Source organism: Taeniopygia guttata, chromosome 4, assembly GCF_048771995.1.
Source record: "Taeniopygia guttata chromosome 4, bTaeGut7.mat, whole genome shotgun sequence".
Classification (NCBI taxonomy): domain Eukaryota; kingdom Metazoa; phylum Chordata; class Aves; order Passeriformes; family Estrildidae; genus Taeniopygia; species Taeniopygia guttata.
In genome coordinates, this window is record NC_133028.1 from 59,442,748 (window position 1) to 59,460,367 (window position 17,620).

General features: G+C 44.6%; 1 protein-coding gene across 4 annotated transcripts in view; it reads left to right on the forward strand.

Annotated features, from left to right (window-relative positions):
• Positions 1-2,817: 2,817 nt before the first annotated feature.
• The window catches only part of DCLK2 (doublecortin like kinase 2), an 83,991-nt gene continuing 69,188 nt past the window's right edge, over positions 2,818-17,620 (forward strand). For 2 of the 4 annotated variants that reach the window (XR_001122920.5, XM_030271888.4), the window contains exon 1: positions 2,819-3,803. Coding sequence is in view for 2 of the 4 variants with exons in the window: in XM_030271888.4 (XP_030127748.4) it covers positions 3,389-3,803 (415 nt within the window). In the remaining 2 variants the exon portion in view is untranslated. Of the gene's footprint in view, positions 3,804-17,620 lie in introns of all 4 variants that reach the window. The other 2 variants (XR_003960145.4, XM_012573343.5) reach the window with 2 other exon arrangements.

Here is a 17,620-nt window from a genome sequence, read left to right on the forward strand (position 1 = left end):
CTCCATGCCAGAAGATATTTCAACCAAGAATTCATTATGCTTACCACAATGAAAAAGAAAGGAAAAAAAACAAAGGTGAGAGAACTGATTAGTTAGCTGGACATGAAAACATCAAGCTCTTTCCTATTTAAACTGGAAATGTATATTTACAGAAGAAGATCACAAGAATTAATGATAATCACATTTTAACGGTGTCTGGAGATTTAGCTTAATAAGCAAGGTATCATTTATACATGTAACCTTGCTTGCTGTAAAGTGAACTGCTAATTTGTCAACCCTATTGTGGAAGAAGACAATGGGAATTCATAGGTCAGTTCCATACAGGACTTCACATTAATCAGATTAATTTTCTAAAGTGTAACAAATGTCCTTAAGATGCACATAGGGCTGTTTTGGGGTTATATTCCTCATCTTGGAAAGTCTTTTAAAACATCTGTTTGGCTACAGATAACTCTGTAGAGGAAACAAGATGGCAAGGAAAAGGCAAAGCATACACACCAATGGAAGCTCTGTGCAACAGGGGCTTACAGATCTTATTAAAAATACACATAACATCTGAGGAGGACAAAAAAAAAAAAAAAAGCACAAGTTGTAGGACCATGTTTGAGGTGTCACCAGGAATTTCCTTGGTAGCTATACATATGGATCTAATCCCAACCTCTCTGTAAATAGCCTCTTAATATAGAAATAGTTTAGTTTTACACATCAGAAGTCAATTTCATGTTTATATATGCTATAAAACACAGTTGGTCTACAGACTTTGAAAGTTCTCTGTATAGGGAATTCCCTTTGAGGAGGAGAGAGAATTTTCCTGGCGAAATCTGGAGAATTCCCTTTCAGCTTTACTTTACAGGAGGTTGTATAAAATTCCTTTCGCACCATCCCATCTCTAGCTAGACGCTTCAGAAGTTAGAGTAAGTCCCGCACATGACATATCCTATGACTCAGCAAAACAACTTGAAACTGGCAAAATGGTAACCCTGGCACTAGATTCTCCAACCTATATTCAGACACAGACACAGCCAATACATTCAATTCATATATATCTATATATGTATTTACGTATTAGTCTGCATGAGTCCTCTGCATACAGTTGAGCACCATCCTGCGGCTATAGTTAGCAGTTCAGAGAGACAAAAGGTGTGTAGGAGGGGGGATTAAACTTCCTTGGGCTTATGTGACCTGCTTCTGAGTAAATGGAAAAAGGTTAGTCCAAATAACCTTCTGCTGAAGTTTGAACTAAGAATTGTGGCTTGTTCTGCAAAGGCCAGACGTGTCCATGAAGCGTGATACCATTTGGAAAAAGTTATAACTTTGCAGCTGAGACCCATTCACTTTAGAGCAAAGTTACACACGTGAGTTTGAATTTTGTTGGTGTAAGTTTGTCTGTAATTAGGACTAGAAACTACATATCAAAGCCAGTCTAAAAAATTGATCCATACTGTTTTGTGGCTTCTAGGTCCTGATTCCGAGGCAAGACCTGCGTTTCTAATCTCAGCAAGCACATTCATGTCCTGGCTGTAACAAAATTCCCTCTCATTCAGTTCCTTCTGTTGATTTTACCACCAGAGGAGATAATCCACCTCCATGATTTATCTCTTCTTTTTGCTTGTGGAGGTTTTCAGGCATCACAGAAGTTGGCACTTCAATAAAGAGTGAAGTTTCACTGACGTTTTCTCTGTATCATCTTTAGAATACTGCAGCTAGATGTCTAATCTACTTTGTAAGAAACCCAGTAATAATGGTAAGAAAGTGCTCGATTTTATTGGTATTTCAAAATATAAAAAGAGAAAAATAATAAATCCATCAAAACTGCGGCAAAGAATATTGGACAGAAGGGAAACTGTGGTCACCTGTAATGACATAACACAACTGCAACTTCCCAATGCAAGAGACCTAAAAAAAATTGAAAACGTACATAGTTATAAAAGCTTTTACATTTTTAAAAATTCTCATTGTGCCAAGAAAAGAAAATATGCTCTGTAATGGTTGAAAATAAGTTGGAAAAAAGTTTAAATTGCATCCATCTCAGCGCATTTGTTGGCCCTTTCTATGACAAGTGAACTTGACTTGGGCAACCTCAGGAGCACTGAGATGTCTGAGGAAACAACAAAACGTTGGATGCAGCACATTGAGGGGGTTTAGGCTGTGTGAATAGGTTTATTTGAGTCCTGAGGGAGAGGTGGTGGCAAATGCAAAAGGAAAATCATAGAATCACAGAATGGTTTGGGTTGGAAGTGACCTCAAAGATGATCTAGTTCTAACCTGCCTGCCATGGGAAAGGATGCCTTTCACTACACCAGCTTGCTCAAAGCCCCGTTCCACCAGGCCTGGAACACTTCCAGGGATGGGGCAGCTACAGCTTCTCTGGGCAACCTGTGCCCGTGCCTCAGCATCCTCACAGGGCAGAATTTCATCCCAATATCCAATCTAAACCTATTCTCACTTTGAATCCATTACCCCATGTCCTATTGCTACATGCTCTTTAAAGCAATTCCGCCAACAAATGACAGGATGCATAGTTTTCTGTCCGGCGGCCTATATTTTAGGCTGAGGACCGTACAGAAGGAGCATTTTTAGCGTTTTAACGCAGTGACTGAGCCACGTAAAGCCAGGGGAGAGCTGGCGGGCAGCTCCGCGGGTGCGCCTGAGGGACGTATGGCACTTGGACGCCCACCAAAAGGGCAGAACCACCCTATGGGAAAACTGCGCCGCCAAATCCTCCTTTCTTAGACGAACCCCTTCCCTCCGCGCTCCCACCCTTCCCTCGGTCGCTCCCGCCCCCGCGCCGGACGCGATCCGAGCTGGCACCGCCCCCGCGCCCGCCCGGCCCGGCAGGAGCTCCGCCCGCCTCCGCTCCGGCTCCGCTGTTTCAGGGCCGGGCCGCCGGCGCCGCTCCGCTGCTGCGGCTGCTTCCCCCGCCGGGGAGCCGGGAGGCTGCGCCGCTGCCCGCGCCGAGCGGCGGTGCTGCTGCCCCCGCTGCGGGAGCAAAGAGGCGCTCCGGCCCCGCCGCCGCTGCCCGGCAGAGCCGGCGGGGAAGGGGCTGAGCAGGGCACCCGCGCATTGTGCGAGCCCGCATGGACACGGCGCGGGGGCGCGGCCGCGGGGCTCCTGCCAGCCTCTCGCTCGGCCCCCGGCATCGCCCGTAGCCGGGGGGCGCCGCTACGGGCGTGAGGGATGCTTTTGTGCGCGGCCGCGGGCGCAGCAGCGGGTCGCGGCGGGGCCGGGGCTGTGCTGGTGGGGCAGGTCAGGCGCCGCGCTCAGCCGCAGCCCTCCCGGCGACAGCGGCCGGGCGCGATGCTCTATTAGGCGGCCCGAGCTCTTGCGGGCGCGGCGGGCAGGCGTAGCAGCAAGTAGCGGAGCTGGGAGGGCGGGCAGGCGGCTCCCCATGGCGAGCAGCCGGAGCATCGAGCTGGAGCACTTCGAGGAGCGGGACAAGCGGCAGCAGCGCTCCGGGCCGCGGCGAGGAGGCTCCGGGTCCGGCGGCGGCGCGGGGCCGCGGGGCAATGGGCTGGTGCCCAGCCCTGCGCACAGCGCGCACTGCAGCCTCTACCGCACCCGCACCCTGCAGGCGCTCAGCTCCGAGAAGAAGGCGCGCAAAGCCCGCTTCTACCGCAACGGGGACAGGTACTTCAAGGGCTTGGTGTACGCCATCTCCCCCGACCGCTTCCGCTCCTTCGACGCCCTCCTGGTGGAGCTCACTCGGTCCCTATCGGACAACGTGAACCTGCCCCAGGGAGTCCGCACCATCTACACCATCGATGGCAGCAAGAAGCTCACCAGCCTGGACGAGCTGGTGGAAGGTGAGGAGGGTGTCGAAGTCCGGCTGGAGCTGGCCGTGGGACCTGGTGGTGGGCTGTGGGCACTCCTGGGGTGAGCTTCCCAGTCCCCACCCGGATCAAAGCGGACAGGCTGCCTTGTGAAAACTGGCGGCCACAGAACTCGAGAGGGCAAGTAGCCGGCTGGGATTGCCCGCTGCTGTGAGAGGGGGTAGGGCCTTGTTTTCCACGTGTGGACCATACACTTCTCCCGTCACCTTGAGTAGTGCCATCTGCATGTGCTGGGATTGACTCCAATGGTATTTAAGCAGCTCTCTTCATCTGCAAGAACTGTAAATTTCTTGGTTACCTTCCATTTGTAATAGAGGGAAATGCTGTAATTTGGTTCTCTAAGTGTCACTGTTGACTCACAGTGGCTTCAGCCTTCAGAGAAGAAGGCCCAGTGCTGTGAAAAAAGGGTCTCTATATCCTACCACTTATTAAAACTAGCAGGTGTAACGCCCTAGTTTCAAATGTGATCAGAGTCCATATTAACAGAGGGAATTATCTACGTTGCCTGACTTTCAAAAGCACGTTATGGAATCAGATATATTTCAGAGTTGTTCCTAAGTAGCTTTTCATAATGGGACTTAGCTGCTAAACTTATGTACACCTTGCAAATCTGATCAGAGCAGCACTTGACTGTCTCAAAATTGGACCAGAAATATTGGTTTGTGAATGACACATTGTTTATGGGGAATGATAATTAACAGAATGAGGAGCAGAATTCCCCAGTCTTTTCACATTATGTCTTAACATACAGTTTGAGCTCAGCATTGCCTGCTTCCCAAATGCACAGGTTATGTTGTGCATGCTGAGAGGTTCGTAATGAATTTGCACTTGATGGTTGTTCTCAGGTATTTAATAGAACAGCTACCACCAGAGTCTTTCACCCTGTGACTCTGTGTGCTGGGTGTAGCTGGTTTGCTTTAATGAAGAACTGAAATTTTTTTGTAGGCCTTCCAATGCCTCCTGCTTCCTAGGCTTTCAGCTGCCTATCCTTTGCGCTTTGGTTTGGAAGCTTTCCTTTTCAAAGCAGTGCTCATCACACCTGGAGAGCTGGATGAGAAAGGGAACCTGAAGATATTTATCTAATCCACCAGGAAGGACATTGGGAGTTAGGGACTAGCTTCTTCACAGCATCAAAGAGAAAGGGGGGGGCTGTGGAATTTGCTGTGCCAAATGGGTCTCCCTCAAAAAAGATGTGCATGGAAGGGCACTTCCTGGTAGTACCATAGTGCTGAGGACTTATGTGATAAGGCTGTTTTACATTGACAACTGAGGAAGTATGAAGTGGTTGTAGAGTGAAATGCTGACCCTGTGGTGTTAAAAGAAATGAAGCAAGTAAAAAGAAGTCCATGATTTGATGGTTAATTTAAAGACACCTTAAAAAATATGATATGCTGTAGTGGTCACAGAAGGGAAAGGAGATGAAACTAACAATAACATGGGATGACTTTTGAAATGTTGCAGCAGGAATGATATTAGGCTTTTATGACTTGAAACAAAGACAGAATTACTTGCTCGACAGCCATATATACTCTTACAACTATAAATTAATAATTGAAAGCAAAACTTACTCTTTGTCTCTTCAAATACTCATTGAAACCATAACCATTGTTGTGGCTCTTTACTAGAAGAGTAAAGCAAAATAAATGTCACAGCCAAAATGCCACTTCCATGCTTTCTCAATGAAATAAAAGGGGGGAAAAAAGAATCCGAAGTACTTAGTCATCTATCCAATACAACTCTCAGGAATATTAAGAAAATCCTATAGCATCATAATTGGATTAGTATGTTCTCCAGTTAGCATGCTAAAAACTTTACCAGTGTAAGACTAATCACACAGAGAAAGAAAAGTATATAGAGGAAGGAAAGGGCAGCAAACAAGTAGTGAATCTATCATTCCTTGAAATTATTTGAGGTTTTTGCTAGCTGTTTTGTTCTTGAGGTGCTGAAAGAGATTTGCTTTGGGTACATTTTCTTTATTTCTTGTGGTTACAGCACAGCAAGCTTGAATTTCTGCTCTTGAGTAAGTGCTCCAACATTGGTGTTGACCTAAAGCTTGAACTGCAGAAGCACCAGAAGTAGTTTTGAATGGTATTTTGCTGTATTTCTTTTTAATATTTTCAGAAAGGAAAATAAAACTAAATTGCTGGAGTGTGTGCTAGCCACAGGCTGAGCACCAGGCAGGCCATGGCTGTGTTGATGCAATACCAAGCTTGCTGGTCTCTTGGCACCTTCCCAGTGCTCCTGAACTGGGACATGGAGTCACAGCAGTTCAGGTTCAGTAGTGGCAGATCTCTGCAGTGAGCAGAAGGTGAGCGCTCAGCAAACCTTGCCAAGCCAGCAAGATCTGCATTAAACCTCCCTCAGCTCTAGCCTGTGTGTGTAGCTCTTGGACAGTGATGTATCCTAGTACAGGGCAAGCTCTGTAAGGTTTATTTGCTATGTATCTCTGGGATATAAAAGCTGGCAACATCAAATTCTGTATCATAATGAGCTGAGTTGAGTCACTGATAAATGCTTTCTTGGAGTTTGGCTGTATTTGGCAATCTGTTTTACTGCTTTTCATTTTAAGAGAAAAAGAGCTAGGGCATGGACATACTGAGGATATGAAATATTGCTGTTATGGGTTGAGCCAGTTAAAAATTGCACCAGATCATGTTTATTAGTCATAAATAGAAGCTCCATTTTATGAAGCATATTGCTTTTCTTAACTGGATATGACAATCAAAAAAGCATGCTCTGCTGGACCAGCCTAAGGCAAATATAATTTATATTCTCAGCCCCTGTAGATTAGGAAACATTATGAGTTTGACAGTTTTCACTGTTTTCTTAGAATGGGAGGAGGGAAGAATTGCATTGTCTGCTCCTGATCTGTTTGAGCAGGCAGATCCAGAGAGGAGGTGGGGGCTGGGACTATTATGGATCTCTTATACTTTTCTTTCTTTCAGCTTTACTCTCAGACATAACATTTCTTTTTACTTTAGAATACAATATTCCATGTGTAATTTTATACTTGCCCTTCAATATCAAATATTAAAAAGTAGATTAATTTTTATTTTACCAGAGTTAGCTATTTAAGTGTTTGTCTATTTCCCTCAGTTTCCCTTGAAAACATAGGCTTCCTAAAGCATGACACCATGGTAATAGAACTGTGCAGCTCTTTAGTCCTGGGCTATGTTCTTTATGTGGATGCTGGTCATGCTCTCTTTGTTTTCGTTGCCTTGTTAATGAAGGATGTGGAGAATCCTGATTGTATGGTCTGCTGCAAAGTTGGGAGTTCTTGGATTTTGGGAGATGAAAGCAAGTGTAGACCTTATTCCTGGAAAGAGAAGTTCTGTTTGTTTTGCATCTAATGGGAATCCTTCTAGTTCCCTAGAAAAATGGCTGAGAGTCTTTGTTCATTCAACAACAGTGCTTAATTAATACAATCCTTTATAAAATGTCAGGAGTTTTGTCTGCATGATTATGCACACAACCAACAGGCATTTGTAGGGAAGTCTTTGGGCAGGTGGTGGGAAGGTTTGGGGTAGGGCAGTCCTTATGCCTGGCCAGGACACAGAGCACAGGGCAATATCTGATTTACAGAAATGAGCTCTGCCTCACTACCACAGACTAAGAGAATGTGTTTTGAAATGAGGTGTTGAACAAGCCAAGATTTTTCTGCCTTAGACCATAGCTGTTACTGCATATTACATTTTAATCCTGCATAAACTACCTGTGACTTTGGTTGATGTGCACTGTTGTATTAGGTCAGGGCATTTGTATTCTCTTGTCAGGGCAAGCAGATGGCAAGTAGGCAGTTTTTATTTTTGCTCATTCCAAAAGGTATGATTACCCTCCCGTGCTAGAGCCAGAAGCTGTAACGCTTTAATAAACAAGAGGCAAATGTAGTAAGTTGAACAAAGAAGGGTAAAAAAGGAGGATGAAAGAAGGATTAAAAACCACTGAAAGCATGTTCTTCAAAATATGTGTTCAAATCACTGTAGTGACACACTTCTGGAGAAATCGGGTGTGGATGTGAAATGCAGAAGTAATTCTAAATTTACTTCCCATCCAAGTAAAATAAAATAGTTCCATCATCATCCATCCCCTAGTTTCAGGGATGGGGAAATTCTAGTTTACCTGAAAAGAGTTATTTAGTTCCTGTGGAGAAGGCATGTGGTGTCAGGTGTGTTTGATACCAGGTGGCACTGACTGTTTTATGAGAGCTTTTACCCTGCCTAAGCAGGGGGTTGAACTTCCAGAGGTCTCTTCCAATCTCAACTGTTCTGTGATTTTGTGAAAGCCTGTAGGAAGCTGTAATCTGCACCTCTAAATGTCTCAAATCAAAAGAGAACTAATAGCAGTTAGTCATCTGCTAAAATCCTGGTTGTCGTCCCAGGTTTTAAAAAGTGCGTGGGGAATTCTGAGTGCTATAGATGAGAAAAGATCGTGACTTCTATAGGGTTATTAAAGATATGAAAGTGAATTGTAAGAAGCTGATGAGGAGGGAAGTTGCACAAAACAAGGAAGGAAAGGGAAACTGAAATAACCCAGTCCTTCATAAAAGGGGTTATTTTATTTTTAGATCAGTCATATATGCTGTAAATACGCTATTCCGGAAATGTGCTTGGCTTTGTGTTACAGAACATGGGAAGGTTACTCTGCTGTGTTTCCTAAAGTTAGAAAGAAGGTCAGTAGCCTTAATAACTACCTTGCTGTACTAAATAGGAAGCTTTTGGTAGCTTTGAAGCTTGCTATAAATGAAAATTTATTCAGCCAAATTAAAAATAAAACCAGTTTTATTAGCGGTCAAATTCTATCTAGCCAGCCACAGAAAAAAAACCCACAGTGCCGAGCTCGGGGATCGACCCTGGATGTGCAACAAGGAGTCAGCCTCAGGAGAGGTTTTTCCCCTATGCCCACACCTCCATCCTGGCACAAGCGGTTTTTATAGGGAAAATTCTGCCTGAGGTCAAGATTTCAGCAATCAGTCTTTTCTTCCATTCAGAGTCCATAGGTTAATAAGATTTTCTTTTTTGGTGATGAGGAAGAACAATTCAGTGTCCGGAGTTGTTGAATCCCCTTGATGAAATTTACGGGAACGCTGCATTCACATGTATCTGTCTGAGGATTTCCATGATATCCATCCCGGGTCGTTCACATGATGATCAGCACCTGGGGTCCCCGTATCTCTCCAGACATGGCCCATCTCCTGGCTGAGCAGTACCCTCTTACTTGTAAATCAGTTTCCAATATACACCTGGTCTCGCCTGCGAGGGTGGCGGTGGGTGCTAATACAAACGAGCATAATCTAACAAGTATCCAATATTACACATTTCAGACAAGGAATGGCACGAATTATGTTTACTACACATAACAGTCCCCCACCTTCTATATTAAATCATTAATTTGAGCCCTAATTTCTACCCCTACTGACTCCCAAGATTTCTTTATTAAAGATAAAAACATTCTGTTCCCCTTTTATTAATTTTCCCCATTCTAGTCTACATCTGCAATTTCCTGGTAAATTTTGTAGTTTTGTTCTTTTCCCTTTATTCGTCCTTTAGACTTTGCTAGAGCCTCAGCTGCCCTGCAGTGAGGAATTTCTTCTCCCAGTGTCATTATTTTTGGTACCTGATTTGTTTTCCCTAGGGCAGCTTCCGGGTCTGTGGGTAATGCTGCTATTTGCATCCCCTGTACCACCGAATGGATGAGTCTTATAAAACAGGAGATGACACAGGGTAGGAATATGACGCTTCTACTGAACATAAAATGAAGAAAATTATTTTCTTCCACCAAGCCCCATCAAACAAATGGTCCCACCTCGATGCCTGGAGAAGTGAGTTCCACTTTTGTATTGGAACATGGGCTACCCGTTTAATTCCTGTGGCCAGATCTCTAATGGTTTCCTCATAATCATCTATTTCTACACAGCATTGAGGTTCGTTAAATTTTCCACACACACCTCCTTCTCCAGCTAGTAAGTAGTCAAGGGCTATCCTATTTTGATACACAAAAGCCCTCATTTGAGAGTGTTGCTGGGATAATAATTCAAGAGCATCTGAAGTGTGATTGGATACAATCTCCACCACAGCCTGCAATCTTACTAAGCGATTTAGTAAATAGATGGGTGTCCGGTATTTCCACAACCCATCCTGAGCCCATGTGGCAGGACCATACTGTTTAATGATTCTTTTAGCAGGCCATTCATCCTCTCCCCAAGTTTGTTTCCCACCGATGAGAGGGAATTTTTCCTTTAAGCTTCTCTTCTCTCCATTCAGGGATTCATACAAAGGGGCTCCCAGTGAAACACTTTCTGACCTGGGTAGGGTGAAGAAAACAGGTCTGATTAGTCCTAACGTGCAGGATCCCTTCCAGCATGGAGGTGATTCGCTGTAGGCTTTTTCCCACAGATCCAGTGTAATCCATTAGGTGCTTTCCATCTGATTTTTATGCTCTCAGGCTCATCCCAATACTTACTTAGTTTGCTGATTGACCGATAAGGGTCAGCTCTGGGGCTTTTGTACCAGAAAAGCCCAATTTTGTCATTCCATTCACAGTTATCCTTTTTCTCCTGGCTCCAGTACTCGGTAGGGCTTTCGGGCTGCCAGACCTTGATGTGGCTGGTGGAATTTATGGATAGGGTGGAAATGCATGGAGTGTATCCTACAATTTCTGAATATAACCCTCCCTCTCTGCTAAGGCAGAATGTTCCAATTACTCGTTGGTCCAGTACCCACCCCTCCGGTCTCTGAATTATTTTGGGGGTCCCACCAGTTTCCTATTTTAGTAGTTGCTCAAGAGTCAAACCGTCACCCCTCCAAGGCCATTTTTCCACGGATTTTAGCCCCCCGCAGACCCAGGAATTAGACAACCTTAGCTCTGTGGCAATTTCCTGCATCAGATCCACAAAAAGATTTTGATCTGAGGCAGGCAATCCCCATTTTGCATATTGTTTTTCCAATTGGTCATACTGTTCGCTTAGGGATTTCAGCCTTTCTTGTTTTATTTTCTTTTTCCTCATCTCAGCTTCCTGTCTTTTTACCTCTTGCACTACCTGTTTCATCTTATTTTCCAGATCCATCCCTTCTTCATCCTTGGTGAAACAAAACATTTTATCATACTGTAGACAGACCCTGTCGTCCTGGTCCCCTAAGAGGTCCAGGATGATTGGTTCAGTTTCTAGAGGTATCTTGTTTTCATATGTTAGGTTATTTCCCACCCAGTAGGTTTTTTCCCCCATTACACACATACCAATTTTATTTGGATTATAACACACTGGGTTAGCTTGAAAATAAGCAACAAACACAGACTCCTGCTTTCCCCCAACCCATACAGTACGATTATATTTGGTACAAACTGGAATTGAGATTTCCCCTGTGCTCCTTCGATGCAGTTTATGAGCTGACTGTCTGTTTTCAAGGTATGTTTTTGATTTCCCTTTGAATTTGTACACCCCCTGTTGAGTGTTTGTTTCAAGACAAGGTTTATTAGGCTTACCCCTGCTGCAGTTCCATGAGGTAAGGGGTAATTTCTCTGCGTATCTGCCACCAAGTTGCCCCTTGAGGCACGTGGCTAGGCTCAGGCTCGCCAGGACTATTCCCACTGCTAGGATCCCTCTGCCATTCCTAGCGCCCACTGGGGTGCCTCCAGCGGCGGGGTAAGCCATCTTCTTGGCAGCAGGAATCTTTGTCTGTGGTTTCATACCAAGGCCGAGCTGCATACCTTTGTTTAAAAATGCCTCACTGGCGTAGTTCAACAGGGTCTGCACTGCAGGGTACATTGCTTGACCTACGACACTCAACAGTAATAATTTTAGCTTTTGCTTATAATTTCCCCCTTAATCCGTTCTGATATGAGAAAAAAAACAGATTATTGAATCTAACTGAAATAATCTCAGCCTTGTGGCTATTACCAGAAAATGGTTAGTCAGGTCTTACTCTTGCTCAAAGCACTTCCCATACAACCCACTTGGTCTAAATCAGTAATGAACAGCCCAAACTTTCTGACAGTATTCACAAGGGAAATTTAGAAAAGGATAATAGTTACACTCTGGCACAAAAAAATTGATAGAGATGCTTTCAGTCATTTACTTTGGCCTGTGCAGGGTTATCTTCATATCTCCGGGGGGTAGGTGATTTTCCCCTCTGGTGCCCGGTCCTGGAGATCGACTTTACCCTTGATGCGTGTGTTCACCCCTTTTCTGTAGTTCATATAGCAGTATCTGTGGTCAGAAGAACAATGAAGGGTCCCTCCCAATGAGGCGTTAATGTGGCTTCCCTCCATGCTTTCCCTAGGTTGTATTTTTTGTATCAAGAAGCCAAGACGGCTGTGCTGCATGATCACCCCTACTTTTGCAATTTTTCGAGATTCTTATTTAATGCTACTAGGTATGGTTGTAATCTTCTAATCTCAGATGCCCTATGGGCATACCATGGGTATAAGGCATCCCATATAACATTTCAAAAGGTGAAAGTCCCGTTTCGGAATGAGGCATAGTTCTTATATTTCAGAAGGCCAGCGGGAGGCATTTTATCTATGACATTCTTGTTTCTAACATCAATTTGGCTAATTGGGCTTTTAATGTTTGATTAATTCTCTCAACTTGCCCTGAGCTTTGGGGGTGCCACGAGGTGTGGTAGTCCCATCGAATGCCTAAAGCATCTGCCAATAGCTTAAGAATTTTTCCTTTGAAATGTGTTCCCTGGTCCGAATCAATGCAGCTTACTAACCCATATCGAGGTATAATTTCTTCCAATAAGATTCTTGATACTGTTTGGGATGTAGCCTGGGAACTTGGGAAAACTTCCACCCAGTGGGTTAGTTTATCCACTATGACTAATAAGAATTTATATCTCCCGACCTTGGGTAGATCAGTGAAATCTACCTGGACCCTTTCAAAAGGCCAGTAAGCTGCTGGGCAGCTCCCCGTTGTTAACTTTCGTGAGTTTGCCTGATTTATTTTTTTGCAAATTATGCACCCCTGCACCTCCTGTTTAGCTAATTCATATATACCCCTGCAGCCAAAGAATCTCAGGAATTGCTCTGCCAGAGCTAGGGCTCCCCAGTGTGTTTGTTGAAGTAATCTTTTTAGAATTTTCCTAGTGTATTCCTTTGACAACAATTCCCTCCCGTCTGGTAACTTCCACTTACCTTCTTCCAACTGTCCCCCGATCTCTTGATAAGCCTCTATCTCTTTTTTAGAGGGGTGGGAGGGGAATTCCTGAGCTTCTCCTTTTTCAACCTCTGCGATACCTACCTTTAACAAAGCAGCGCTTTTTGCCTCTTTGTCGGCTAAGTTGTTTTGTTTCCCCGAGTCCTGAACTGCATCCCGGTTTGGTGTCCTTTCACATGGACCAGAGCAATAGCTTCTGGCCCTCTGATAGCTTTTAGGATTTGTTTAATTATTTCTTCATGAATCAGTCTTTTTCCCCGTGTATTTAGCAGACCCCTTTCTTCCCAGATTTTCCCAAAGATGTGCACTACTAATGCATATTTGGAATCAGTGAAAATTGTCCCCTATTTCCCTTCAAGTCCCAGCAAAGCCCTGTGTACTGCATACAGCTCACAGGCCTGAGCCGACCACCCTGCACTCAGGGGCCCAGATTCTACTACTCCTCCTGTCTTCCCATCTATGACTGCATATCCTGACTTTATTTTGCCTTCCACCACCCTTGCAGAACTGTCCACAAACCATTTCTCTCCTCCTCGAATTCTTCCTCTTCCAAATCTGGTCGTATTTTGGTCTGTAATTCTACCATCTCAGTACATTTATGGGGGGAGTCCCCTGGGACTGCCCCAAACAGGAATTGGGCAGGATTTTGTGCCGGGATAGTTTTTAGCTTCAGGTCCTGGGAATGGATTAGAATAGCTTCATATTTCAGAAGCATGGTGTCTGTCAGCCACTTGTCAGCTTTTTGCTGCAAGATGCTTCTTACATTGTGAGGGGAGTAGATGGTTAATGAAGCACCGAATGTTACCTTTTTGGCTTCTTCTACTAGTGTTGCCACTGCCACAATTGCTTGTAAGCAGGTGGGCCATCTCCTGTTGACAGGGTCCAGGAACTTGGATAGATATCTGACTGGTTTCTTGGCCCTGCCCAGTCCTGAGTCAGAACCCCATGGGCAGTGTGGTTACTCACATCCACAAGGAGCTGAAAGGGCCTTTTTACGTCAGGGAGACTTATTACTGGAGCTGCATGAGGGTTTCCTCTGTAACTCTGGTCATCTTTTTCAGTCCACTAAAGTCTGTCCGTGGTAAGTTTGTCATATAAAAACCTTACCTTTTCACTGTACCCTTCAATCTATTGTCTGCAAAAGCCCAAAAGTCACAGCAATTGCCCAACTTCTCTTTTTGTTTTAGGGGGAGGCAATGCAATTATTCCTGCCACCCAGTCTGGGTCTAGTTTTTTTTTTTCCCTTTTGTCAGCTAATGCCCCAAGTATTTTACTTCAGGTTCAGTGAATTGTAATTTAGACTTCGAAACTTTCAACTCTCGTCCTCCCAGGAAGTTTAACAAAGCTATAGTTCCAGTCCTCACTTCTTCCTCCTTAGAGCCAGCTACCAATAAGTCGTCCACATATTGCAATAGTTTGGTCCCAGGGACTGGCACAAATTCGCTAAGCACCTTTTCAAGGGCCTGACCAAAAAGATTTGGTGAGTCTACAAACCCTTGAGGGAGGGAAGTCTATCTTAGTTGTTATCTGTGTGTGTCCGGGTCCTCCCATTGGAAGGCAAAATAATCATGGCTTCCCTCAGCTAGAGGACAAGTCCAGAAGGCATCTTTTAGGTCGATCACACTATACTATTTGTTATCTGGGGACACATTGTTTAGCAAAGTATATGGATTAGAGACCATGGGAAATAGGGTTTTTGTTCTTTGATTTACTGCTCTTAAGTCTTGTACCAGCCGATAATTATCATCTGATTTTTGAACTGCCAAGATAGGTGTATTATGTCTTGACATGTAAGGCTCTAAGGTGCCTCTTTTTATTAAATCCTCGATTATTGGTTTAAATCCCTTTCTTCCCTCTAGAGGGATAGGATATTGTTTCACCCTTATGGGGTCTTCTGGTCTCTCAATTTCAATGTGAATTGGTTCCATGTCTAATTTTCCAGCTTCCCCCAGTGTGCCAAACCCTAGGATCAATTTTCTTTTCATCCTCAGTAGTTAGGTTATATAAACTTACCATGAGCTGTAAGTCCTTTGCAATTATACTTATTCCTAATATTACCATTAAATCCCTCCCCAATAAATTGTATTCTGTTTTTTCTACTAATAAAACATCCCCAACACAAATTTTATTATCAGATTCTATTTCTACATCTTTTAGGACAGGGACCTGAAAGGGTTCCCCTTTAGCCCTAATCACAGTCATAAAATCCTTACCTTTGATACATCCAGGAGGCAGTCGTTGAACTGTGTTTTTTTCTGCTCCAGAATCAGCTAAAAAGACCAGCTTCTGGTTTTGGAGTCCAACCTTTAATTTTATCAAGGGCTCCCTAGATGTCCGTGATCCCAAATTATTAAGCCCCTGACACTTCTATTCTTCTTGAAAGACTACTTCATCCTTTATTATTTTCTTATAATTCCTCTTGAGGTGTCTTTTCTTTTTACAGTAAAAACATTCAGGGGCACTTACCTGTTTGTTTGTCTTTTGTGTATGTGCTGGCTTTCCCTGAGGCTTCCGGGCCGGAGCTGACATTCCAGCCGTTTGTGCTTGTGCTTCCCTTACTGCTGTCACCAACACCCTGGCCTATGTCTTTTGTTTCTCCTCATCCCTCCTCATATACACCTTCTGTGCTTCTCTCAATAATTCCTGTAATCTCTTCTCTTGCCAATTATCTATTTTTTCTAACTTCCTTTGAAGGTCCTCCCATGATTTAGCAACAAATTGTGTTTTTAAAAGGACCGCCCCCACAGGGGATTCAGGGTCGGTACCAGAATACATTTGAAGACTTTTTCTGAGCCTCTCCAGCCACTCAGTAGGAGTTTCATCCTTCCCCTGGCATTCCCCCGATGCCTTGCTAATATTTTGTTCCTTTGGGACCGCTCCCCGAATACCTTGTATTACCATGTTCCTCAATCTGATCATTTTTGCTCGGTCCGCCTCCATCTGAGCGTTCTATGATGGTCTTTGTTCCGTCCACTTTTCTGCCCTGCTCCTGCCCTGGGGGTTCCTGAATTCCCAATCCTTTATGGCAGCCTGCCTTATTATATCTCGTTCTTCAGCATTAAACAAGGATCTTAATATAGCCAAGATATCATTATATGAATATGTACTATTTCCCAAAAAATCATCCAACCTCTCTGCCACACCCAATGGATCATCCATTAATTTTCCCATTTCCTTTTTGAAAGCCCTTATATCCCCTGTGTTGATGGGAACATTTATGAACCTGATGATTCCGGGAGCTGTGGGGACTTCCCTTAATGGGTATAAATTAGGTCTGTCCCTTTCATCATCGCTATCTCCCATGTTTTCTTTCCTCGTTTTCTGCCGAGTTCTACTGGCAGGAGGAGATGTATTTCCCCTGGTGTGGTATGCGTGTGCATGTGTGTCCCCATGCTGTGTGGAAGGGAGAGGCTGAAAAGGTCCCGGAGTGCCTGCATCAGGGACTTGTGCATTAGGTGGCAATGCAGACTGAGTCGGCAGCCCAGCTCAAGCACGGGCTGCCGGGATACCCGTGCTTGAACTGGGGGAACCTGGTATGGGGTGACAGGTTTTCTAGGGGTTCCCAAGTTTTTTCCGAGCTTACCTTGCTGCCAGATGTCTTAATAGGGAACAGCCGCGTGCTGGCATATTCCCCTTGCCTGGCATAGTCCAATTCCTCATCGTCCCATTCCTCTTCCTCATACAAGTGATCCGAAAGTGCTTGGCAGAGCTTACTTTCAAAGATACCAAAAACAGGCCAGTATTGGTATTTTCTAATTTCCATATTTCCCTATGCTTCTACACAATAGTGTATCATTTTTTCTTTGGACCTTTTCCGTCTCGCAGAACAATCCTCCCAGTGTTCTAACATCCAACCCAGGGGGCTTTCCCTTAGAATCTCAGGGAATTAGTCTTTTTCCCCCTTTCTTGTTTTTGAATGCTTACCTTTTCTTGCTTCCAGGTGTTCACCCTTCCCTGGCTTAGGATTTTTCCCTTGCAGTCCCCCCGCACCTTACTGTTTTTTTGTCCCATATTAAACATTTTCTTTACCATATTCCAAGTCAGTGTCCGCAAGTCATTGTAAGAAGTCAGTTACCCGCATGCTAAAATGTGTATTTCAGTCTTGTCCCGGACCTAGTCTTACCAAGTGTTTAAACCGGTTTGTCCCCGACCGAGCCTTGGCAACCTAGCAACTGCATGGCGAACCAGCCCGTGGGTTTTTGGCTGGAAGATGAGTGAGCTCTCTTTTACCTGTTTTCCTGGGCTCCCCGAGCCCAGAGTCGGTGAGGTTACCAATTTCTCGAGTCCACGAGAACGTACCTTCCCTCCCCCGACCCGTCCATGGATGGATCCCTGTAACTCCCAGAGTTTTAGGTCGTATGCATGTTGTGAGTATACCCGAGTCCTTTCCCTTTCCCTGTAGCCGACCACCTCCCTCGTGGGCTAGTGGAACTGCGGTTTATAGGGGTCTGCTCTCACACTGTGACTATGTTTCACACACGCACCCATTCACGCGCCACTCAACCACGCGATACTTACGGCTCCTTTTCCTGCATGGATTCTTCGTGCACGTCGATTTTATGAGTGAAAAATTGCTGCTGCAGCCTTGGAGATTTAGCTCTGAATTCTGAGAGCTCAGGGCCCATGGTTTTTTGGT